Genomic DNA, 17,964 nt, shown 5'->3' on the forward strand with positions numbered 1-17,964 from the left:
CTTAATCTGCGGTTCAAATACCGTGCAAGTTTGGGGAGAAAGGACCCGTCAGCCTGGGAAAGTGGCACGGAAGGGCGCAAACCCTTTCCTTCTCCTTCGTCTACTCGGGTACCCGGCCAACAGTTCGGGAGGTGCGGAGACTCCCGAGGAGCTGACGTTTCTCCCGCTCGCTGCCCGCACCTGGACCGGCAGCTCAGGGAGGCACCGCGGCCCTGGCACCCGGCGGGCGGACGCCGCCCGGCCGTTCCTTACGGAAAGCGCTGCCGGGGGTAACGCAGCGCTGCCCCGCCGGCTGCAGCACCGCCGCTCCCCCCGCCCGGCGGGGCGGGCTCTTCAGGGCAAGGCCGGGCAGGGGCCGGCCGGGGGCCCTGCCGGAACGGCCCTTGCTGGGCTGCTGCCGACTCAGCCGGAGCCTCCTCCAGCTGAAGCCCGAACCACCCCGCTCACCCTCCGCCGAAGCCCTTTGGCTGCCGCCCGCCCGCAGGGCCGCCGCGAGGAGAGGCAGAGGGGGAGCGCGACGGAGTGGCGTGGGAGACGTCTCCCGTGGGCGGCGGGAGAGCCCGCGGCACGCGCCTTTCTCCTTCCGAGCGGGGGTATGGGACGGAGTTACCCACCGGGATGCCGGGTGCAACCGAAAACGCGGGGCGGGTAGAAAACGGTAGCGAAGCGAGGCTGCTTTCCCTTATTTTGCCGTAGGAGTCTAAGGGCCGTGTCTCTTTTAAACACCCGCTTCGGCAAGCTGTAACCTGCTGGGATGCAGCAGGCAGCGGCTGTACCGCCGTCCTCCCCTCTCCACCACGGCAAGGGAGCTCCAGCCACGCCTGCTCTCTAGGGGAAGTCTTCATAAGGACGGAGGAGCCAAGTCAGCAGATCTCCTAAGAAACTTCAAGCCCTGGCTGCCTGCAGGACCCCTGCCCCGCTTCCCCACAACCTGTCACGGCAAGCTGTTATAAGTGATTCCCCGTATGTGTTATCACCCAGACGACTGGGATCAGCGCTTGGGTCAGAGCGCGCTAGGCGCTGGGAGTGCAAACAGCGCAAACGCATCTCTTCCTCGGTAATCAAATCTAACGTATGGCACGCTGCAACAAGAAGGGTTAGGCACGGGGAAACGGAAAAGTAACCTGTGGTTATACAGACTATGTAATCACATAAATCGATAGATAGATCAGTGTTTCCTTGAGGTAAGTGAACGGAATCAAATGCCAGAAATCTCTGTTGGTCATGGAACAGCTGCTACAGAATAAGCTCATTTGCTTCAGGACTTCTCAGGACTGGCTCCACAGTACCACGAGGCACTTAGGTGTTTGTTACAAAGCAGCATACCAAGGGAATCCATCTGTACTCAAGTATTTAATCTGCTAAGCCTGAAAGCTTCGAATTTGATTGCAGGCGGTCTGCAAAATAACGACTTTGGCAGGAAGCAGTCGAGGCATTGGTTTTGTACCAGAACTTCAAAGAAAAGTTTTGGATGATTATCTATAGACCATCAAGGACCTAAGTAGTTACATATCTGGTGGGAAAAAAAAACAGTCTGAAACAGAATATAATCTGCTTGTATTTAATCTTGTCTCCAATAATTACATATTATTTATAAAGTCCAAAAAAGTAATAAAGTAAGATTTTCTGTGAGGCATTTTATTTATAAGGAAATGAGTTAAACATATGAGCTAATTAGGAAAATTAAGTATAAAAATATTGATTCAATATGAGAGAGATGCAGACATGGCAGACTCAGGAAACCCTGCTGTAAGAAATTACCAAGACACACACATATCTGTTAAAAGATTAAATCAATCAATGTTGGAACTCCGTTTTCTCAAGAAAGCGAGCGCTGTCAAATCTGCTCCTTTCAAATCATTATATATTCCCACTGGGTCAAAATTCTGGCTCGAAGCCAAGTCTTCAATCAGTTTTCGGCCCATTTTTCTTCCTGCTTCGGTGGACATAGCCTTTTGCCAGACCTTCAGCAGTAATCCTCCTTGGAAAGAAACACAACGTGACATTGTCAAATCAACATGGAGCACACGCAGCTCGCGGCACACAAGGGACAAAGCGCAGGTCTGGCAACAAATACCCACCGCTCTCCTGTGGACAGTGAAATGTACACAAAGCTGGAGCATGCCGATGGGGTAATAATTGCCTACAAATGTGTAGGGAGACACAGGCTGTTCATTCAGCTCAGGATCCTTTGTTTTGACAGACAACTGGGCTTGTTCCCTTGTCACCAGTGTTGGAAGTCAAAATGATTGAAGATGCATGTTAAGGTCTTGGTCTGCAATTGCACATAGCTTCATGGCTTATGAAGCAGTAGCCTGGTAGTTACAATCATGCATGTCTTTGTTTTTACTCTAAAGCAACTAAGAATTTGCACTCTCTGCCAGCTAAGGCCTCAACCTAAAGAACAAAATGATCCTAATACTTTCATCCACGCAATAAGCAGTGGCTCTCTAAGAAGTATGCCTGACCAGTCCAGCATAGCACTAGTTTGCAGGAGAGTCATTACCTGCTCCCCACTCCTCTAAGTGCTAATCTTTTTAGTGGATAAAGGGTCCATAGAGGAAATCTGAGGGTAAAAAAAAAGTCTACTAGAAAACCAAGAGGAGATTATTCTCCTGCAAAACATGTTTTTTACATAAAAATGGCAACAGTGAAGAACTGACTTCGTAAGGTATTGTACTGGGGAGATGAGGAGTTAAGAGGAGAAGGCAGCAAACAGTGCTTTTGCCTAGTAGGACCACAGGAAAGGTTAGGACAGCAGGGAAGGTCTCAAATAACAAGGCATCTGCTCATCTGCCTTCAGATATCAGTGGGGGGCAGAGCATAAAAAGAAAAGCTTCTGACCATTGATGAGGCAAGAAGCTTTAGAGGTAGCAGAGCGCTCTCTCAATACAGGTCCTTGCTGGACAGGCAGAGGTAGCTAGAGGAAAATAAAGAGTAATCAAACTGTGAATCAAGAAATCAAATCTCACTCTGGGTTGGACAGGGTCACATCGTAAGAGGTACCGAGACCCTCTATCTGCTGTTGAAGTTTGCAGCACCAGAAGAGGACTCTGCAGCTCACAGGATGTGTTTAAAAGTTTTAAGAATCCAACTCTACAAAAACAGTATGTCACATTTTGTCATCTGCGTTTTGTGTCAATAAGATCTAGTGTTTCAGGTCCCCACTGAAGCTGTGGATCCAGACGCAAGTCAAATTTGGTTTAAAGCTCCTTTTCTGATCTGCAAATCACTCACCAGGTTGAGTTAGCTGGCATTTAAGCCCCAGCTGAATGCAAAGCACATCCCTTCAAAGCATAGTCAGGGAAATCTCCCGCCTGCAAAGCAAGGGATTTCAGCTATGGACTTCATTATGGCTGCACCTGCATGAAACTTCGTCATCCCTCTCTTTCCTTCCTTCTACCATCTTCAGCATCCATGCCTCTTTTCCTCTCTCCTTCCAGTGCTGTTCTCATCTGCTCTGCTCCCCTGGTGCTCTGCTCCCTCCTTGCTGCCCTGCTAGTCCTGCTTTTCCCTCCCGTGCCCCCCTCCCCTCCTGCAGGTAGGTCAAGAAAGCCTGAACTGTTTCCTGAAATTCTGGCATAGACTGCCAGGGACGGGATAGAGCTGTTAAGATCCTTATTCAGATTTTGAGGAATCATGCTACGTGAAAGGTATGAGGGAAGCACTCTGTGATGCGAGGATGCTCTTTTGTAACACTGAGTAGCTTCATTACGCATCTTTTTCAGCTACGAATACAGCTACTGAGAAAATTTTCACTGAACTGTGTGGGCAGAAGAGGATCACAAAACAACTACCATAGCTCTGGATACTAGTTTTTCAGTGTATTTTTATACTGTATTTTCATTTAAAGATTCAAAAGAACTTTACTTCACAAAGGACAAACAAAAATATCCAACCCAGCAATACCTACGAATGAACTGAAACCTCAGGCGCGTGCAATTCTGTGTCTCACCGCTCGATGGCGATGCAGAACTTATTTTAGTGAACGTGGAGAAGCCAGCATTGTCTAAGGATACGGTTTTGCTGGGACAGATGATATTCATCATTTGCCCGTTTTTTGTAACGACCTCAACTGATCTAATAACTTTATTTACAGCCTTAATTGTTTCAGATTTAACTGGTGAAACACAAAGTTGTGTCTGTGTTTTTAAAGATCCTGTGAAAACTGGAGAAAAAAGTAAGATCATCTGCTCCAACAAAAGATGAATTTGTCTGATGGGAAATCGTCAACGCTTATCTTCAGTGTCATCCCATCTACTGCATTTGCTCTCTGGTGTGTTGTTTACTTATGGTTGTACTTTTAGCTTTACTGTTTTGCTGTTAGTCTCTAGGAAGTGTTTATACTATTTTATATCAAAATTCACTGCGTTCATATGGAGAAAGGTATAGAAAGAGGGAACAAGATATTAAGTATCTAAGAACTACAGACATTTGTAGGTCGGGCTCATACCTGTTAATTGATTTGCTTTATGAAGAGTTCTCATTGAAAGCAGGACTCTATTTTGCTGTGGACTGAAGTCACTAATGGATGGGAGGACATCCCCTTCAACAAGCATTCTCTGGGGCAGAAAAGCCTGGAAGTTGTTTGTGGTCAGAAAATCTGTAGAGAAGTGTGTGGCTGCAATGAAATCCACAGCATTAGCCCAGTCTTCACCAAAATTTGCTTCTGGATCAGAGAGATATTTTAAGCTGGAAGAGATCAAAATAAAAATGTAACAGATAATTGAAATCCCCTGTAGAGCACAGGAGTTGATCATTTATCCCAAATGTGCTTTGTTCAGTATAAAATCCTGAGTGGTGTCAGGGCCACAGTGACTTACAACCTCCTTCATCACTTTTTACATAATTTCTTCTGGCATCGCTGCCCCTGCTGAGATTAAGCACAGCTCCTGACTCAGGCCTGTGCTCCCAGAGAGCAATCAGCATCTATTTTTAAGCCCACAGCCTGCCCGCCCATCGCAGCCTGGGCAGCCATCTCTCGCTGGTCATCCCAGGCTGCAAGACAGCGGAAGGAAGAGTGGAACCTAAAGAGTAGAGGCCTAAAGTAAGAAAGATCATGTGGACTTTTTGGGGATACTATCTTCCAAAGAGGCATGCAGATGGGAAGATCCCCCTTGGCCATGTCTCTTGTCCCCGTACCTGTCCTGGAACTTGGGCAGCGCATAAGCAATGGAGGCGATGTGTGCCTTCCACATGAGACGGAGGGCATCATCCAGTTTGAAGGAAGAGAAGGTTGCAGGGCTCACGGCTTTGTGTCCTGTAGATAACAGATACTGCAGCAACAGGGAGGAAAAAAGACAGAGAAACAGGGGAGAGGTTTAAACCCAATGAATTTTTTAGACTTAGGTACATACCTCACAGAACAGTAAGTTTGCAAGCTAAGGGAAATTGCTTTTGGGTAGTTAGAATGTGCTGCTTTATAAGTAACTATAATGTCTACTATAAGGAGAAAAAGATGATTAATATAGATTTATAAAGTTAATACATATCCCCACTGAAGTTAACGGGAGTTGCCATTCTTTGACTTTAACAGAGCAACAGTTTTATCCACATAAGTACCTAAATAGGTATTCTGCCACAATAATTCAGTGGACTTTTGTATCTGAGTGCCATGGAAGCTTCCGTGCTGAAATATTGGATTCCTTGAAAACCTGTTTATACTCTTTCGACCACAACTTTCAGAAGATTTTTGGGAAATTATCCTTAATGGTTATCATTATGGCTATTTGAGAAGCAGATCTTTTATAATAACTTCTGAAACATAGTGCTTAGGAAAAACAGTCTTAAGATAACAAACCCAGTCTTGCTCCTAAAACCTCTACCTTCACTCACACTTGCCCAGAGGGACTTATGGTTTAAATTTTCTGATCATTATCAATTATTTGCTTACCAACAAAAATGTTGAATATAGAAGCCTATCTATAAAAATAGTTATTGAACTGTGAAGTGAGAAATATTGTCATCTTTGAGATTAGGGAAGAGCTGAATGAGAAGGAAAGACAACATCTACTTGCATAAATAAGTGTCCTTCTGAATGAAGTTTTAGCATTTTCAGATTTTTAGATGTTCGAAGGAATAAATAAACCCTATAAAACCAATGCAAGGCCATTTTTCAAGAGTAATGTTCTATCTCGCATGCTTATTTTGCATTGCTAACATAAGCAGTATAAGAATAATACAGATTTAACTGTTAACAAAACAGTCTCTTGGGATAGACTCTAAAATACAGAATTATCTTGAAGGAAGGAAAAAATCCATAACCTGTAAAAATCCTGGCCCTCTTAGCTCTGACTCACTTTATGTTACGCTTTTCATTTTTCCTGCTTGTTACTTTTATATCAAGCTGTTATTGAAAGCAAAGCAAGCTCTCTGAATCTTAAAAATAACAGTAATAATAAAGCTGATATTCTGGTATCATTTCCTATAAAATATGGAAAAAAAAGTAAAATTATTTACTTCAAAATAGGCCTTCCAGTCATCCATGAGCTTGGGAATGCGAGATCGGCAGTCAGCAACGCTATAACAGAAATCAGCTCTTCGCTCTTCTGGTGGCAATATTTCTATCACGTACTGCAGCTGCCCAAAGAGGCCAGCCTCCACTGCCCCCAGAAAGGGTATGACAGCCAAGTAGTAATTCATACCTGTGACAATAATGAAAAAGGAGGACATATTAACCACAAGCAAATAAAAATTCATGCATAGAATAATGAACACTCTCCCATCCAAATGCTATCGTTTGAAATTGCCACTGATACAACCGTGTTCAGCAGTGGGACGTATGTACTGAAATGCACTAATGATGATATCTGTATTGCTTTAGATATGATTTGTAATATTCATTTCTATATTGTCCTTTAATAGCCATGCATGAACCGACAGTGAGCTATACTTTGCAGGAAAGGACAAACAACCGATAAAAGTTAGATCTTTATAGGTTGTCACAGACAGGACATCAAAAGTCTCTCAAATATTAGTTGCAAGCTAAGTACAGAAAGACTAAGGGGTACTCCGTGAATATTGTTTTCATTAAAAAAAAAACTCTTCTATGCATCATGGGCATATAAGAAAGGAAAAGGCAAATACTAATGATATTTTACTGGAAAATAATAATTTTGCTTTTAAAAAAGATTTTGCTCATTTTCAGGAGGAAAGGTGTGGCCTGTCAGAAGAGCAAAGGAAAAGTCTCAAGTCACAAGAAGACAGTGTCCCACTGGCAGTCATTGCTGAGCTCGGTCTTGCTTCTTGTTCACTATTTTCATGAGAAGTACTGAAACCTGGATTTCACATCAGAAAGTACTTACATTCTTTTCAGTGGTCTTGCATACATTACATATTAGTACCTGCTTGGGTGACTCAGAGGGCAGAAAAATAATGCAGGAAAGGACTATACTGAATATTATTCTAGGTAAAAAGGGCTGAAGTTCTTAAGCAGGGAGAGTCTCATACACCCTGGGCTGTATTAAATGTGAGTTTCTGATTTAAGCTGACTTCTGGCTTCATATGACTACTCGTGCCAGAGGGCTGCCCTGAAGGCCAGCCAAAACCACTTGCACTCTCACAACAGTAAGAGACATTTCTGTGCAGTCTGAAAGACTTTTTGCATGTTCCTGCTGCAATAGGGTAAATTAAGGCTAACTTTATACATTTTCTGGAGGCAACAAAATCAGTATGAAGGAAACATGCAGTGGTTAGAAGTAAGTAAAGAGCAGGAAAGCAAACACTGAGAAAGTACAGGTGGTGGTTTCTATTCCAGGAAGGTCCCCTGCTTGCACAGGGCTATGCAATGACCCTTTTTACTTGGGACTGCATGTGACACCTTGCCACAGAGCACCTAGTGCTAGCCATCCACAGAGATGGGAAACTGAAGTTGGAGTATCACACTGAGCTTTGGTTTTACTCTAAATTTATATTTGAAATTTACTCTATGCTGTTATGGATGCACTGCCACATATGCTTATGCCTTTGCTCAGTTGAAGATATATACATTTAATTGCTGGCTCACAGCCAGAGGCTTCATTCAATGGGTCTCTAGACCAAAGCACTCATGTGGCAGGGAAGGGACAGAGCCATTCGCTGAAACCTGCTAGCAGGTCTGGTGAAAAGAGGGACTTGGGACAGGCCAGCAGGGAAGCTGAGAGAGCGAGGCACAGAAGTGATAGAGGGCAAAATGTGCTACAGGAAAAAGAATATGAAGCTTTCCCTTCCCTGGGAGGGGAAAGAATACTTAAACTGGAGGACTTACAAGGGCTTTAACTCCTTAAAAAATGAAGATTGCCATCATTTCATTGCCTTTAGACATAAGTAATGATTGTAATCTATAGGTTGGTCTTGTCTTTCTTCGCCCCACCCTATGTGTCTGTTCCATTTCTTTAAAAATAGAAGATAAACTCTCTAAAAGAGTCAGAGTTTGAGTCTCCAAAAATACTGACTTTGACTCAGATCAGAGAACAAGGGAATTATTTTTTTAAATAATATGTTCATTCAGCTTTTGAAAAATGGAAACAAAAACATTGTTTGGGGCATTCTATTAGGACTGGTTGGGATATACAATTTGTGTAGGCAAATTAATTAAATATTTTTGATTAATCAAATGAGACAATTTAATGGTTGTTTATGTTTTTTATGGGCTCAGAAGAAATTACCTTGTAAGATGAACTCTGTGGAAATCTAGGTATGCATTGTTGTTTGAGGAGTGTGTTTCCATTTAGGCTGTAAAAATACCAGAGGGAAATAGGCTACATATGTTCTTGCACTTGAGACAGCGACCACTGTAGTATTGGTGCTTTTTGTATTGATGCTACAAGTGTTATTCATTGGGCTGCCCTGCGCAACAATAAATGGATACCCTTGAGTTGCATGTAGCATTCCAGATTCCTTTCTTTCCTCTTCTACGAAGCTCTTAGCCAGCAGTGGATATAACCGCTTTTTCCTTTCTATGTAAAAACCTGGTTATAGTATCCTGTCTCATACACTATTATTTCTCCCATGATCCTGGCAGTAGACCTACTCTTATGTCCCATGGGAGGACAAGGTGCTCTACCACATCTACCAGGAGTGATGCCAACAGCACATATGGCTGAGTTAGCTCACACCTGGGTCTTCAGTAGAGTTTGACACTTTGCTTTTTCTCTGTGCTGCGTAGTGCAAAGGTGGTTCCAAATTTGATACCACTATCATCGAGATGACGTTGCTTCCTGCAATGCACATTTGCTTAGGTGTAATGGATAGAGCCACTCTCCTGTTACACCTATGACAGACATTTTTACAAATGAAATTCTGGTGTATCTCAGACTAAGAGAAACCATGCATTAACTTGATCCCTCCAGTTCAACACAGCAATATACAAATGGCCTGAATTATCAAAAGCATCCAGGAATTTTGGATATTTCCATTTTGGGGAAGACTGAATTATCTGGATGTGTGTCTTTAGAGATACTGAGGAAAACACTGAAAGTATCAGGGGCACTGACAATAGAAATTCAGATCTTTACACTTTCTCTGTGACTTCAGTTTGTTGCTACTCATTGGAATAATGAAAAAATTTCAACAGAATTTCAACCTACTAGAACTCCAAAGCCAATATTAAAGTGAACAGAAATTGCCTCATAGCTCATGTACACCAGGTCGAAGTATTAACTAAGTTTTAGATGAATACGTGAAAGCCTGCCAGATAAATGTCAGTGTAATAAAGATAATGAAGTTATTTGGATATCATGGGCACAAAGTCTCCCTTTATTTCTTTCTGTGTAGCCTACTGACCACAGTGAAGCTGTGGAGGTGCAACTGAAGGCAGAAAAGTCCTGTCAGATTTGTATTACCAAGGGTGATGCAAGAACCACAGAGATTCCTGCCTGACATTCTCACACCAAGTTTTAATTTGAAGTTCCAGCATCTAAGCTGAACAAATCTGCTCTAGAATAATTGAAAACTGTGATTTCTACGAATGTCTACAAATATAGATACCCGTCTTGGTGTTTCCCACACATTTTTACATGCATTTTTGCAATGCAAACATTTTTAAGCCTGAAAATTGGCATTTTTTTCCTTCCTCAAATAAGTTATCAATGTCAATTAACTTTCATTTAGTCACTCACACTTAGGAGTCTTGCTACAAGTTTTCAATGGAGAATTATGTAGCACTGAAATTGCTTTGTAATATAGAAGTCTAAGGGGAAGAAAGATTCTAAATTACCTTCTACGACACTAATCATGTTTTGGAGAAGAACAATGTAACAGCACATACTTACAGGACCACCAGCTTCTTACAGATATGCACAGGAGGTCTCCATCTTCATAGCCACAGGAAGTCACACTGGAAGGATCTGCTAATCTGCCTGAATCAAATGAAATAATACACCAAATACTTCTCAATCTTTTTTCCCACAAGAAATCCCTCTGAGATGAAAAAATTATATAGCAGTAAAGCATGCACCATTTTGCTCAGAGAAGCAGAATTACTGTTGTTTTGCTTCATAAACTACTATTCCTAGAGTAGTTGAATTTCTCAGTCAATACTTCATGCAGTGCATTGTAATTTGATTGTGTTTTACAGTTCCTCACTGTAAATGCATTCTGAAATTTATGGAACTGTCTGAAAGTAGGACATTGCAGTGATATTTTTATAGAGCTCTAAATATACACGCACATATGGACATAAACACATGTATAGCTGATGCATCATTTTCAATGGATGCAGGGCTGCTAGTGTAGGAGAGCTGCTTAACAAGCAGAATAGTGCAAATTAAATGTGCTAGTAATTGTCTCACCTAATTGCATTGTGTGATACAGAATCTCTTCCTGTTTAATCATGCATACAAACATGGCCTTACTGTGAGGCTAAGCATGCAAACATTGTTGTACCTGATTAGCAGGGTTTTCAAGCATCTGTGCTGTAGCAAACATGCAAGACATTTCACAATTATTCGTGACAGCATGTAAGGCACATTTTACTTTAAGCATGTGACATGGAGAAACAGCCTAATTCCTGAAAGCATAATGTACGTATACATTATGTGGTTTTTAGTCATGTGAGTGAGTCAGGAAGTCTGCTTTAAGAGTATGACATGAAATCACCATGGTCAGGTCCAATGACTTGAGCTGTTCCAGAAGCTCCCAAACTCTGCCCTGCAGAGCACTTACTGTCTGGTAAGTCAGCTGAATAACGACACTGTCATTTCTGTCAGATTAGAACTAAACCTCATTACATTCTTTAAAAGCCTAACCAAATTTTCTGATACTTTTTACTCGAGAAGAAGAGATGATCATGAACCATGTGCATACAGATTATCCTAATTATCCTCTCTAGCTGACTGGACAGAGCTTGTGCTTTGGGACATGCTAGCTGCTCAAGCCTATATCTTTCAGTAGCAGAGCACTGAGGGCATGAATTTGCAGTGTTGAGGAATGCAGTTCAACAGGATATTTTTTAATGAAACATGGTATTTTTTAATATTTACAGAAAGATTTTTTTTTTTTTCAAGATTCTACTTTCACACAGGGCATCAGAAATAGGCAGCAGTAGTTCACTGGTGTGCAAAGGGAATGAATGGATAAAGGATAAATGGATAAAGGAAAAGAAGAAAAAGACAGCAAAATATTGCAAAAGAATTGTACATTAGATTTACCAAAGATTGTTAGCCTAGGTGGTTTCAGAAAATGAAAAGTCCCAGGCAGTATCAGTGATAATTATAACATATATATGAATTATTTGGAGCTGGAAGCACTAACTCTACTTCCAGGTCTACACTCCAGTTTTATTCTCTCTGGTCCCTCCTATTCCCTGTGTACATGATTGTTATTTCAGTCTTCAGGTCTATCCAAGTGTCATGGTTTAAGGCCAACCGGTAACAAAGCACCACGCAGCTGCCCGCTCACTCCCCCCTCTGGCCATGGTGGGACGAGAAAATCTAAAGGCAGGCTCGTGGGTCGAGGCAAGGACTGGGAGGGATCACTCACCACTTATGGTCACGGGCAAAAGACAGGCTCAACTTGGGGAAGAAACAAAATCAACTTAAGTTACTACAAGTCAAAACAAAACAAGGATATTAGGAAGTAAACCCAAACCTTAGAATACCTTCCCCCCACCCCTCCCGCCTCAGCTCCACTCCCGGTTCTCTCCACCTTTTCCCCCCGGCAGCACAGGGGGACGGGGAATGGGGGTTGAGGTCAGGTCACCACACGTTGTCTCTGCCGCTCCTGCCTCCTCAGGGGGAGGACAACTCACTCGTCCCCTGCTCCACCATGGGGTCCTCCCATGGGAGGCAGTCCTTCACGAACTTCTCCAACATGAGTCCTTTCCACGGGCTGCGGTTCCTCACAAACTTCCCTGGCATGGGTCCTTTCCACGGGCCGATCGTCAGTCACCAACTGCTCCAGTGTGGAGCATGGAGTCACGGCCATCTTGGGGGACCTCCACTCCACCATTCACCTCCACGGGCTGGGGGGGGGACAGCCTGCCGTCTGACCACGGGCTGCAGGGACATCCACCTCCTCAGCCGCCCCTCCTCCCCCACCGACCTCGGTATCTGCAGAGGGGTTCCTCTCACATTCCAATCCCCTACTCACTGCAGGTTTCCCCTCTTAAATCTGCTCTCCCACAGGTGTTGCCACCATCACTGATGGGCTCAGCCTGGGCCAGAGGCGGGTCCGACTTGGAGCCGGGGGAGCTTCTAGAAGCTTCTCACAGGGGCTGTCCCTGTGGCCCCTCCCCTGCTACCAAAAAAACCCACGCCACACAAACACATAACACCAAACTATTTGTGTCTTTCTCTGTATTGACAGTGCCTCCCATGTCATTAGCATGTATGTCATTAGCAAGTATGTGCAATCTCATAAGCAAGATTTCTCTGGTATATTTTTGGTGGCAAGGTTGTTAATGAAAAAGCTAAATGACATTGTTCTCAAGAATGATAATTGAAGAACTCTGAGCATATCCTCCATTTAGCTGTAAACTTACCTTAGCAACACTAGTCACTCAATTCTCCTTCAGGTGTTCTTTTACCAGATTTACAATTCCTTGTTTCATTCTTATTTTGTAAAGTGTCATTAAAAACTTTGATTCTATGCTTTGATTTTACAAAGGGAGGAAATGCATTTCTGGACTTCGGTAAAACATCACTTATAAAAGAAGGTATCGAGTTAGTCTGACACAAACTACCTTTGATTCACATAAGCTGTGCTTTATGCCTTTTTCTGTTTAGCTGCATGTCTTTAAATATTCTTTCCTCTATACTTATTCTAATGTCTCATCTACTGCTGATGTAGGAGAAATAAATATTATTGTGTCCTTATCCCATTTTTCCTTCTTCTTCAATATAGGTATAACCTTTCCTACTCTTCAGACATACAATACCACCTGAAGCTTTCTTAAAGTTATTGCTCCTGGATTTGTACTTCTATATGTCAATTCTTCCAAGTGCGGGTAGAAAATATCCAGTTTCCTCAGTCTATGTAGGTAGGACTCTGAGTTTAACTCCATCTCCCAAGTGATAATTTCTGTTTCCGCAGCCTCATTCCTACCAGCTGTGCTGTCTCAACATCACTGTCTCTACTGTAAATTTAGGCAAAGTACTGATTCCATTTTATGTCCCTGAGTATATTATTGCAAATCTTTGTACTGCTCTTATTAAGTAGCAGCTTCACTTGCTTTTTATGGTTTATATAGGACCATATAAAAAAAAATATTTTCTCAGCAACATAACTTTCATAACCAGACAGAATTGTTAATTCAACAGTTTTTGTAGTATTTTCAAGGATCTGCTGTCTGGCACGATGAACTCAAATCCTGCTTTCATTTGCCCAAGCTTATTATGTCAATATACAAATGCTTCAGTCATTACTCACTAATCTAGCCCAGCTGCCCATCTGGATTAGGTTTAGCCAGTTGCTAACCTCACTGCTGTATGCACCAAAATTATGTCTTTCTTTCCCCCTTATCCAGTCATCCTTCAACTTCTCACATTTTTTAGTGTAAAACGCTTTCCAGCCGTGTGGTATTTCTCCTTCTACTATTTTTTTAACCTTCTAATCATGTAATTTCAAAAATATATCTCCTTGCGTAAGGACTAGTCCTACGACTCTTTGGCTGGTGACAGCAGGTCTTTACCTTTCTGTGCAACCAGGTGCAAACCTTCCTCTCACCTACTGTGTCCCTCATCTCTATTTGGGAACTGCCACTGCAACCAGGCACATCTTCACTTTGTGGATGAGGCCACACTACATAACTAGATCCTTTCCAGCATGTCGCCACTCAAGTGTAGCTTCTGCATCCAGTCATCTTTGCCTCTGCCACACATTGGGTCAACTCTCCTGTTGCACCAGCCATCCTCTTCAACTTCTCTTTCTTTTCCTATACATAAAGAAGGGAAAGAGGAAAAAGCTTGCCTAAACTCCAGCCAAATTCTTCTTACTGCTGTCTGCTTGCCAGCTAGTTGCCTCCTTGGATTTTGCTTACTCTACCTCCTTTTCCTCATTTTGACTTAGCAGTTATTTTCCATTAGGTGCAACTAAATGCTGGCAGCCTTCCTTCACCACCAGCTGCAGCCCCTCTGTCTTCTTCCAAACATACAGCTTCAGCCAAACCACCACCTCATGAAACTACAGACTAAAACCAATAGAGAAAACAACAGGCAGACAGATACATTTGCTTATGCCTTGTTACTAAAAAAGTTCCTGAAAACATGATTGACTCTTATTCTCTTCTTTCCACCTCTCCTGGTTGCTAGAACAAGGCAAGTCAACTCTGGCTTTGAATGGAAAGCTTCACTGCCTGCTGCATGTGAAGCAGCGTGTGGGAGAACACGTTCTCTGATAAAGCCCTCGATAAGATATTGCAGCCTTAGCCTCAAGGGACCTTTCACACATGTTTCTGTATCTGCTTCCCTGGCACAGCCAACAAGCAAACAAGAATGACTGCCCCAGATAACAACCAGCTTTGGGGGGATGAGGCATTAGAATTTGGACATAATTTAAAAACCAAAATAAAAACCAAACAAAAAACCCCCAACAAACAGAACAAACTTTAATTTTGTGTAAAACACATTTAGAAAATAATGAGGCTACTCCTAAACTGATCAAAAAGAGCAAATGGAAACAAATTCTCAGACGGACAGGTGGACTTTCAACTATCTGTATTAGAAATGAAACTCAAACCACCAATAGAAGATCATAACATAAACAACCAAAAAAAGCCTATTAGTTAGCAATTTAAGAACAGCACTGCAGAATGCAGGCCCTGAAACCTACCTAATATAAACAGGAACAACTGTGAATATCTTTACAAAGATTTTCAGCTAACTGAAACATTGCCGATCTAAACCATAGATCTTCTGGGTTCTGACCAGTCCTGTGTAGCAATACATTTTTCTGTTAGGACGTTTAATAGCTGTTGCTCAACAAGGCAAGGGTGTTCCCTTCATTCAGGATTTCTTTTTCAAATTAGCAGCTTAGCTCAGTATGTCAAAATTTACACCATCTGAGGCTATACTGGGCTTGTGAGGTAGAAACCTTGGAAAGGATGACCCAAAGTGGGTCTGGCAAACACTTCGCTGTTCTAGCAGCTTAAGGACTTAATTCATACCTGTACGAAATTGCCACCCATGTTGCAATGGTAATCCCCAGAGAATATTGCCAAAATTTTGGGATCCAAAGGCGATAAAATATTTGGCTGAAGAGTTTAGCAAGTTCTTATACACTCCCAGTCGTTCTTGATAGTTCCAAGCATTGATGACAATTTTGTTGTCCTTTACTAGGAAATCCAGCAGGTTTTCAGGTGCAAGGTCCCACAGAGGGGGATAGGCGTCTTCTCTGGTGGCACCTTTTTCGCTCTGTGCTGCGGCAGTCACTGGATTCAGGGTAACAGTCACTATAAGAAGAGTATGTATGCCAAAGCAGGGCTGCATTGTGAAGGTTTGTGACCCAGGTGTTTGTGCCTGCAGGGCTTTTATCATGAAAGGTGAGGGCTGGGCAAAAAAGGGTGACTCAGATGCAGAGGTCTCCAGCTCCCTTCCCTCTTTCCAGTGACCCTGACATGGACTTGCCAGATCAGCGAGCTGTGAGTAATGCTCTGTCCTCCCCATGGGATCTGGGAGCAGCAGCAGATGTCTAAAACGGATCAGTCTGACCAGAAAATGTTGAAATCTGTGCTGCCCACAACGTATATCCACCCTCCCAAAAGGCTGAGGTGCTACAGGACTGATTGTACAGTTGTGTTGTCAACCTTTTTGTCTCTGTGTTTCTTACCAGCTCTCACCTTCCCTTCCCCTGCCTAGTTCCTTTGGGTAAAGAAGGGACAGCAATGTCATAGAGCTCACCCCAAAACAGGCACAGGCAGGGTTAGGGCTGAGGTGCTCTGAGGAGGGCTCCAGGTGCCGGCTGAGGAGCAGCAGTGACATATGGCAGGTGCTGCCATTGGCACCTTTGTCTTTTGGCTTTGGGAGAATTGCCTGCAGCCTTCAGGTCATAAGAGCATTGGAAGTAGCTAAATCAGAATGGTTGCAGCACCTGGCTAGCTGTGGTTTTAGTGGTTGTTTGTCTTGTGTGGAAATGGTCATTATGAAGACCTTAAGTCTCCTACTAAACTTCCATGGTCTTGTAGACTCCAAAGGGAGTAATACGAAGGCCATCCCTCCACTGATAAAATCAGTATCTAAGTTACACTCCAACAGAAATGAAACTGTCCAGCTACCTTCACCTCACCTACTTCTAGGACTTTATAATCTTCAGCTGCTTTTTCTCAGATAAGCAATGGTTACAAGAGAGCACACAGCAAACAAACACATCATTTGTTATCTCTGTAGTCTTTCTTTTGCATGAGAAAAACTGCAAATGCCTATTTTCTTTGAAGTAATTATGTGAGTTTTGGTTGGGCTTTGTGTGCTTAAAGTACTTTAAACCCTAGATGAGAGCAAGTGAAAATTGGCTGCAAACTTTTGACAGTAAATTTAAAAGAAATCTATCGGTTCAATTAAAAAAAAAAATCCATCTTCTCTATTTATTAAAGACACTTTCTAGTAAATAGCATAATTTTTCAATGGTCAGTTTTTATTTTTGGCTCCACTACTGAGACAGAAACCAAAAGGCTTTTGAAAAACAGTGTTCAACAGAGATTAGCACAGATCTGAGAACACTTTTCCTAATCATGCTGCCTCACAGAGGTTTCAAATAATAAAGTTTTTCTTTCATTAAGTTTCCATGGGTGGGATTTATCTAACCTAACTGTGGACATTTAAACATTAACCTAGCTATGTAGATTCCCTTGATAGCCAAAGCAGAGAATCAGGTATATCCAGAACATAACTTGTTTAAAACACACCACTGAGAGATTTATTGCTTTTGACTGACTGTAGAGGGAGTTGAAATTACAGGTTTAGACATAGAAAAATACTTTTAGATTAAATAAAATCAATATTGTTATTACTTACTTTTATATAATAATTTCAGAAATGTTTTTAAAGATACTTGTTTTTTCTTCAAAGATGACGTTCTATGAAATAATCTGGAGGCTAAAAGCCAAGAATTGTGTTGTTTTTATATATACATATATTTAGGCTTTAATTGAGGCAGTGGGCAGCAAGACTTACCTGAAAAGCAAGGGATGCTGAAAGGCATTAGCTAGGGCACAAGATACAGGGAGGAAACCTGTGATTCTATGAAATAAAAGGCACAAAGGTCATAATCACACTACGGCAGAAATTTTAGTTGGGAACATTAAGGAGTGAGTAACGCTGGGGGTTATTTTTACCATCACTGAAAGAAGTGTCCAATTTGGGATTCTAACTCTGTCTGCCTTTCTATAGTCAAGGAGGAGAGCTTGAATTCTCCTAGTGAGAGATACCAGTCATTCATATTACATGAGTGATTTCACTTTAGGTGCCTAAGGTAGAGATGTGAATAAACATCTTCATTTTTCACAGAGATACCATGTACTTACATCCTCATGGCAGATTACATGTAGTAAATTGA

At 42.3% G+C, this 17,964-nt stretch overlaps 1 protein-coding gene across 1 annotated transcript; it reads right to left on the bottom strand.

The window, feature by feature from the left end:
• Nucleotides 1-1,626: 1,626 nt before the first annotated feature.
• Nucleotides 1,627-15,902, bottom strand: C8H6orf58 (chromosome 8 C6orf58 homolog). The gene is made up of 6 exons (XM_030022807.2): nucleotides 15,581-15,902; nucleotides 10,251-10,337; nucleotides 6,460-6,644; nucleotides 5,143-5,276; nucleotides 4,454-4,692; nucleotides 1,627-1,981 (listed from the first exon to the last, which is right to left on the bottom strand). Exons 1-6 carry the CDS (start codon nucleotides 15,900-15,902, stop codon nucleotides 1,794-1,796), a joined length of 1,155 nt encoding a protein of 384 aa, XP_029878667.1. The 3' UTR covers nucleotides 1,627-1,793.
• Between the last annotated feature and the right edge of the window lie 2,062 nt (nucleotides 15,903-17,964).

Source organism: Aquila chrysaetos, chromosome 8, assembly GCF_900496995.4.
Source record: "Aquila chrysaetos chrysaetos chromosome 8, bAquChr1.4, whole genome shotgun sequence".
NCBI lineage: Eukaryota > Metazoa > Chordata > Aves > Accipitriformes > Accipitridae > Aquila > Aquila chrysaetos.

Bases quoted from the DNA above. Each gene is read 5' to 3' on its own strand.
- C8H6orf58 (XM_030022807.2), bottom strand. From the start codon at position 15,902: ATGCAGCCCTGCTTTGGCATACATACTCTTCTTATAGTGACTGTTACC. The intron at 4,693-5,142 runs GTACGGGGACAA...GATCTCTTCCAG, and splicing joins CTGCCCAAGTTCCAGGACAG to CTTAAAATATCTCTCTGATC. The intron at 1,982-4,453 runs GTATGAGCCCGA...TTTCTTTCCAAG, and splicing joins TAAAGCAAATCAATTAACAG to GAGGATTACTGCTGAAGGTC.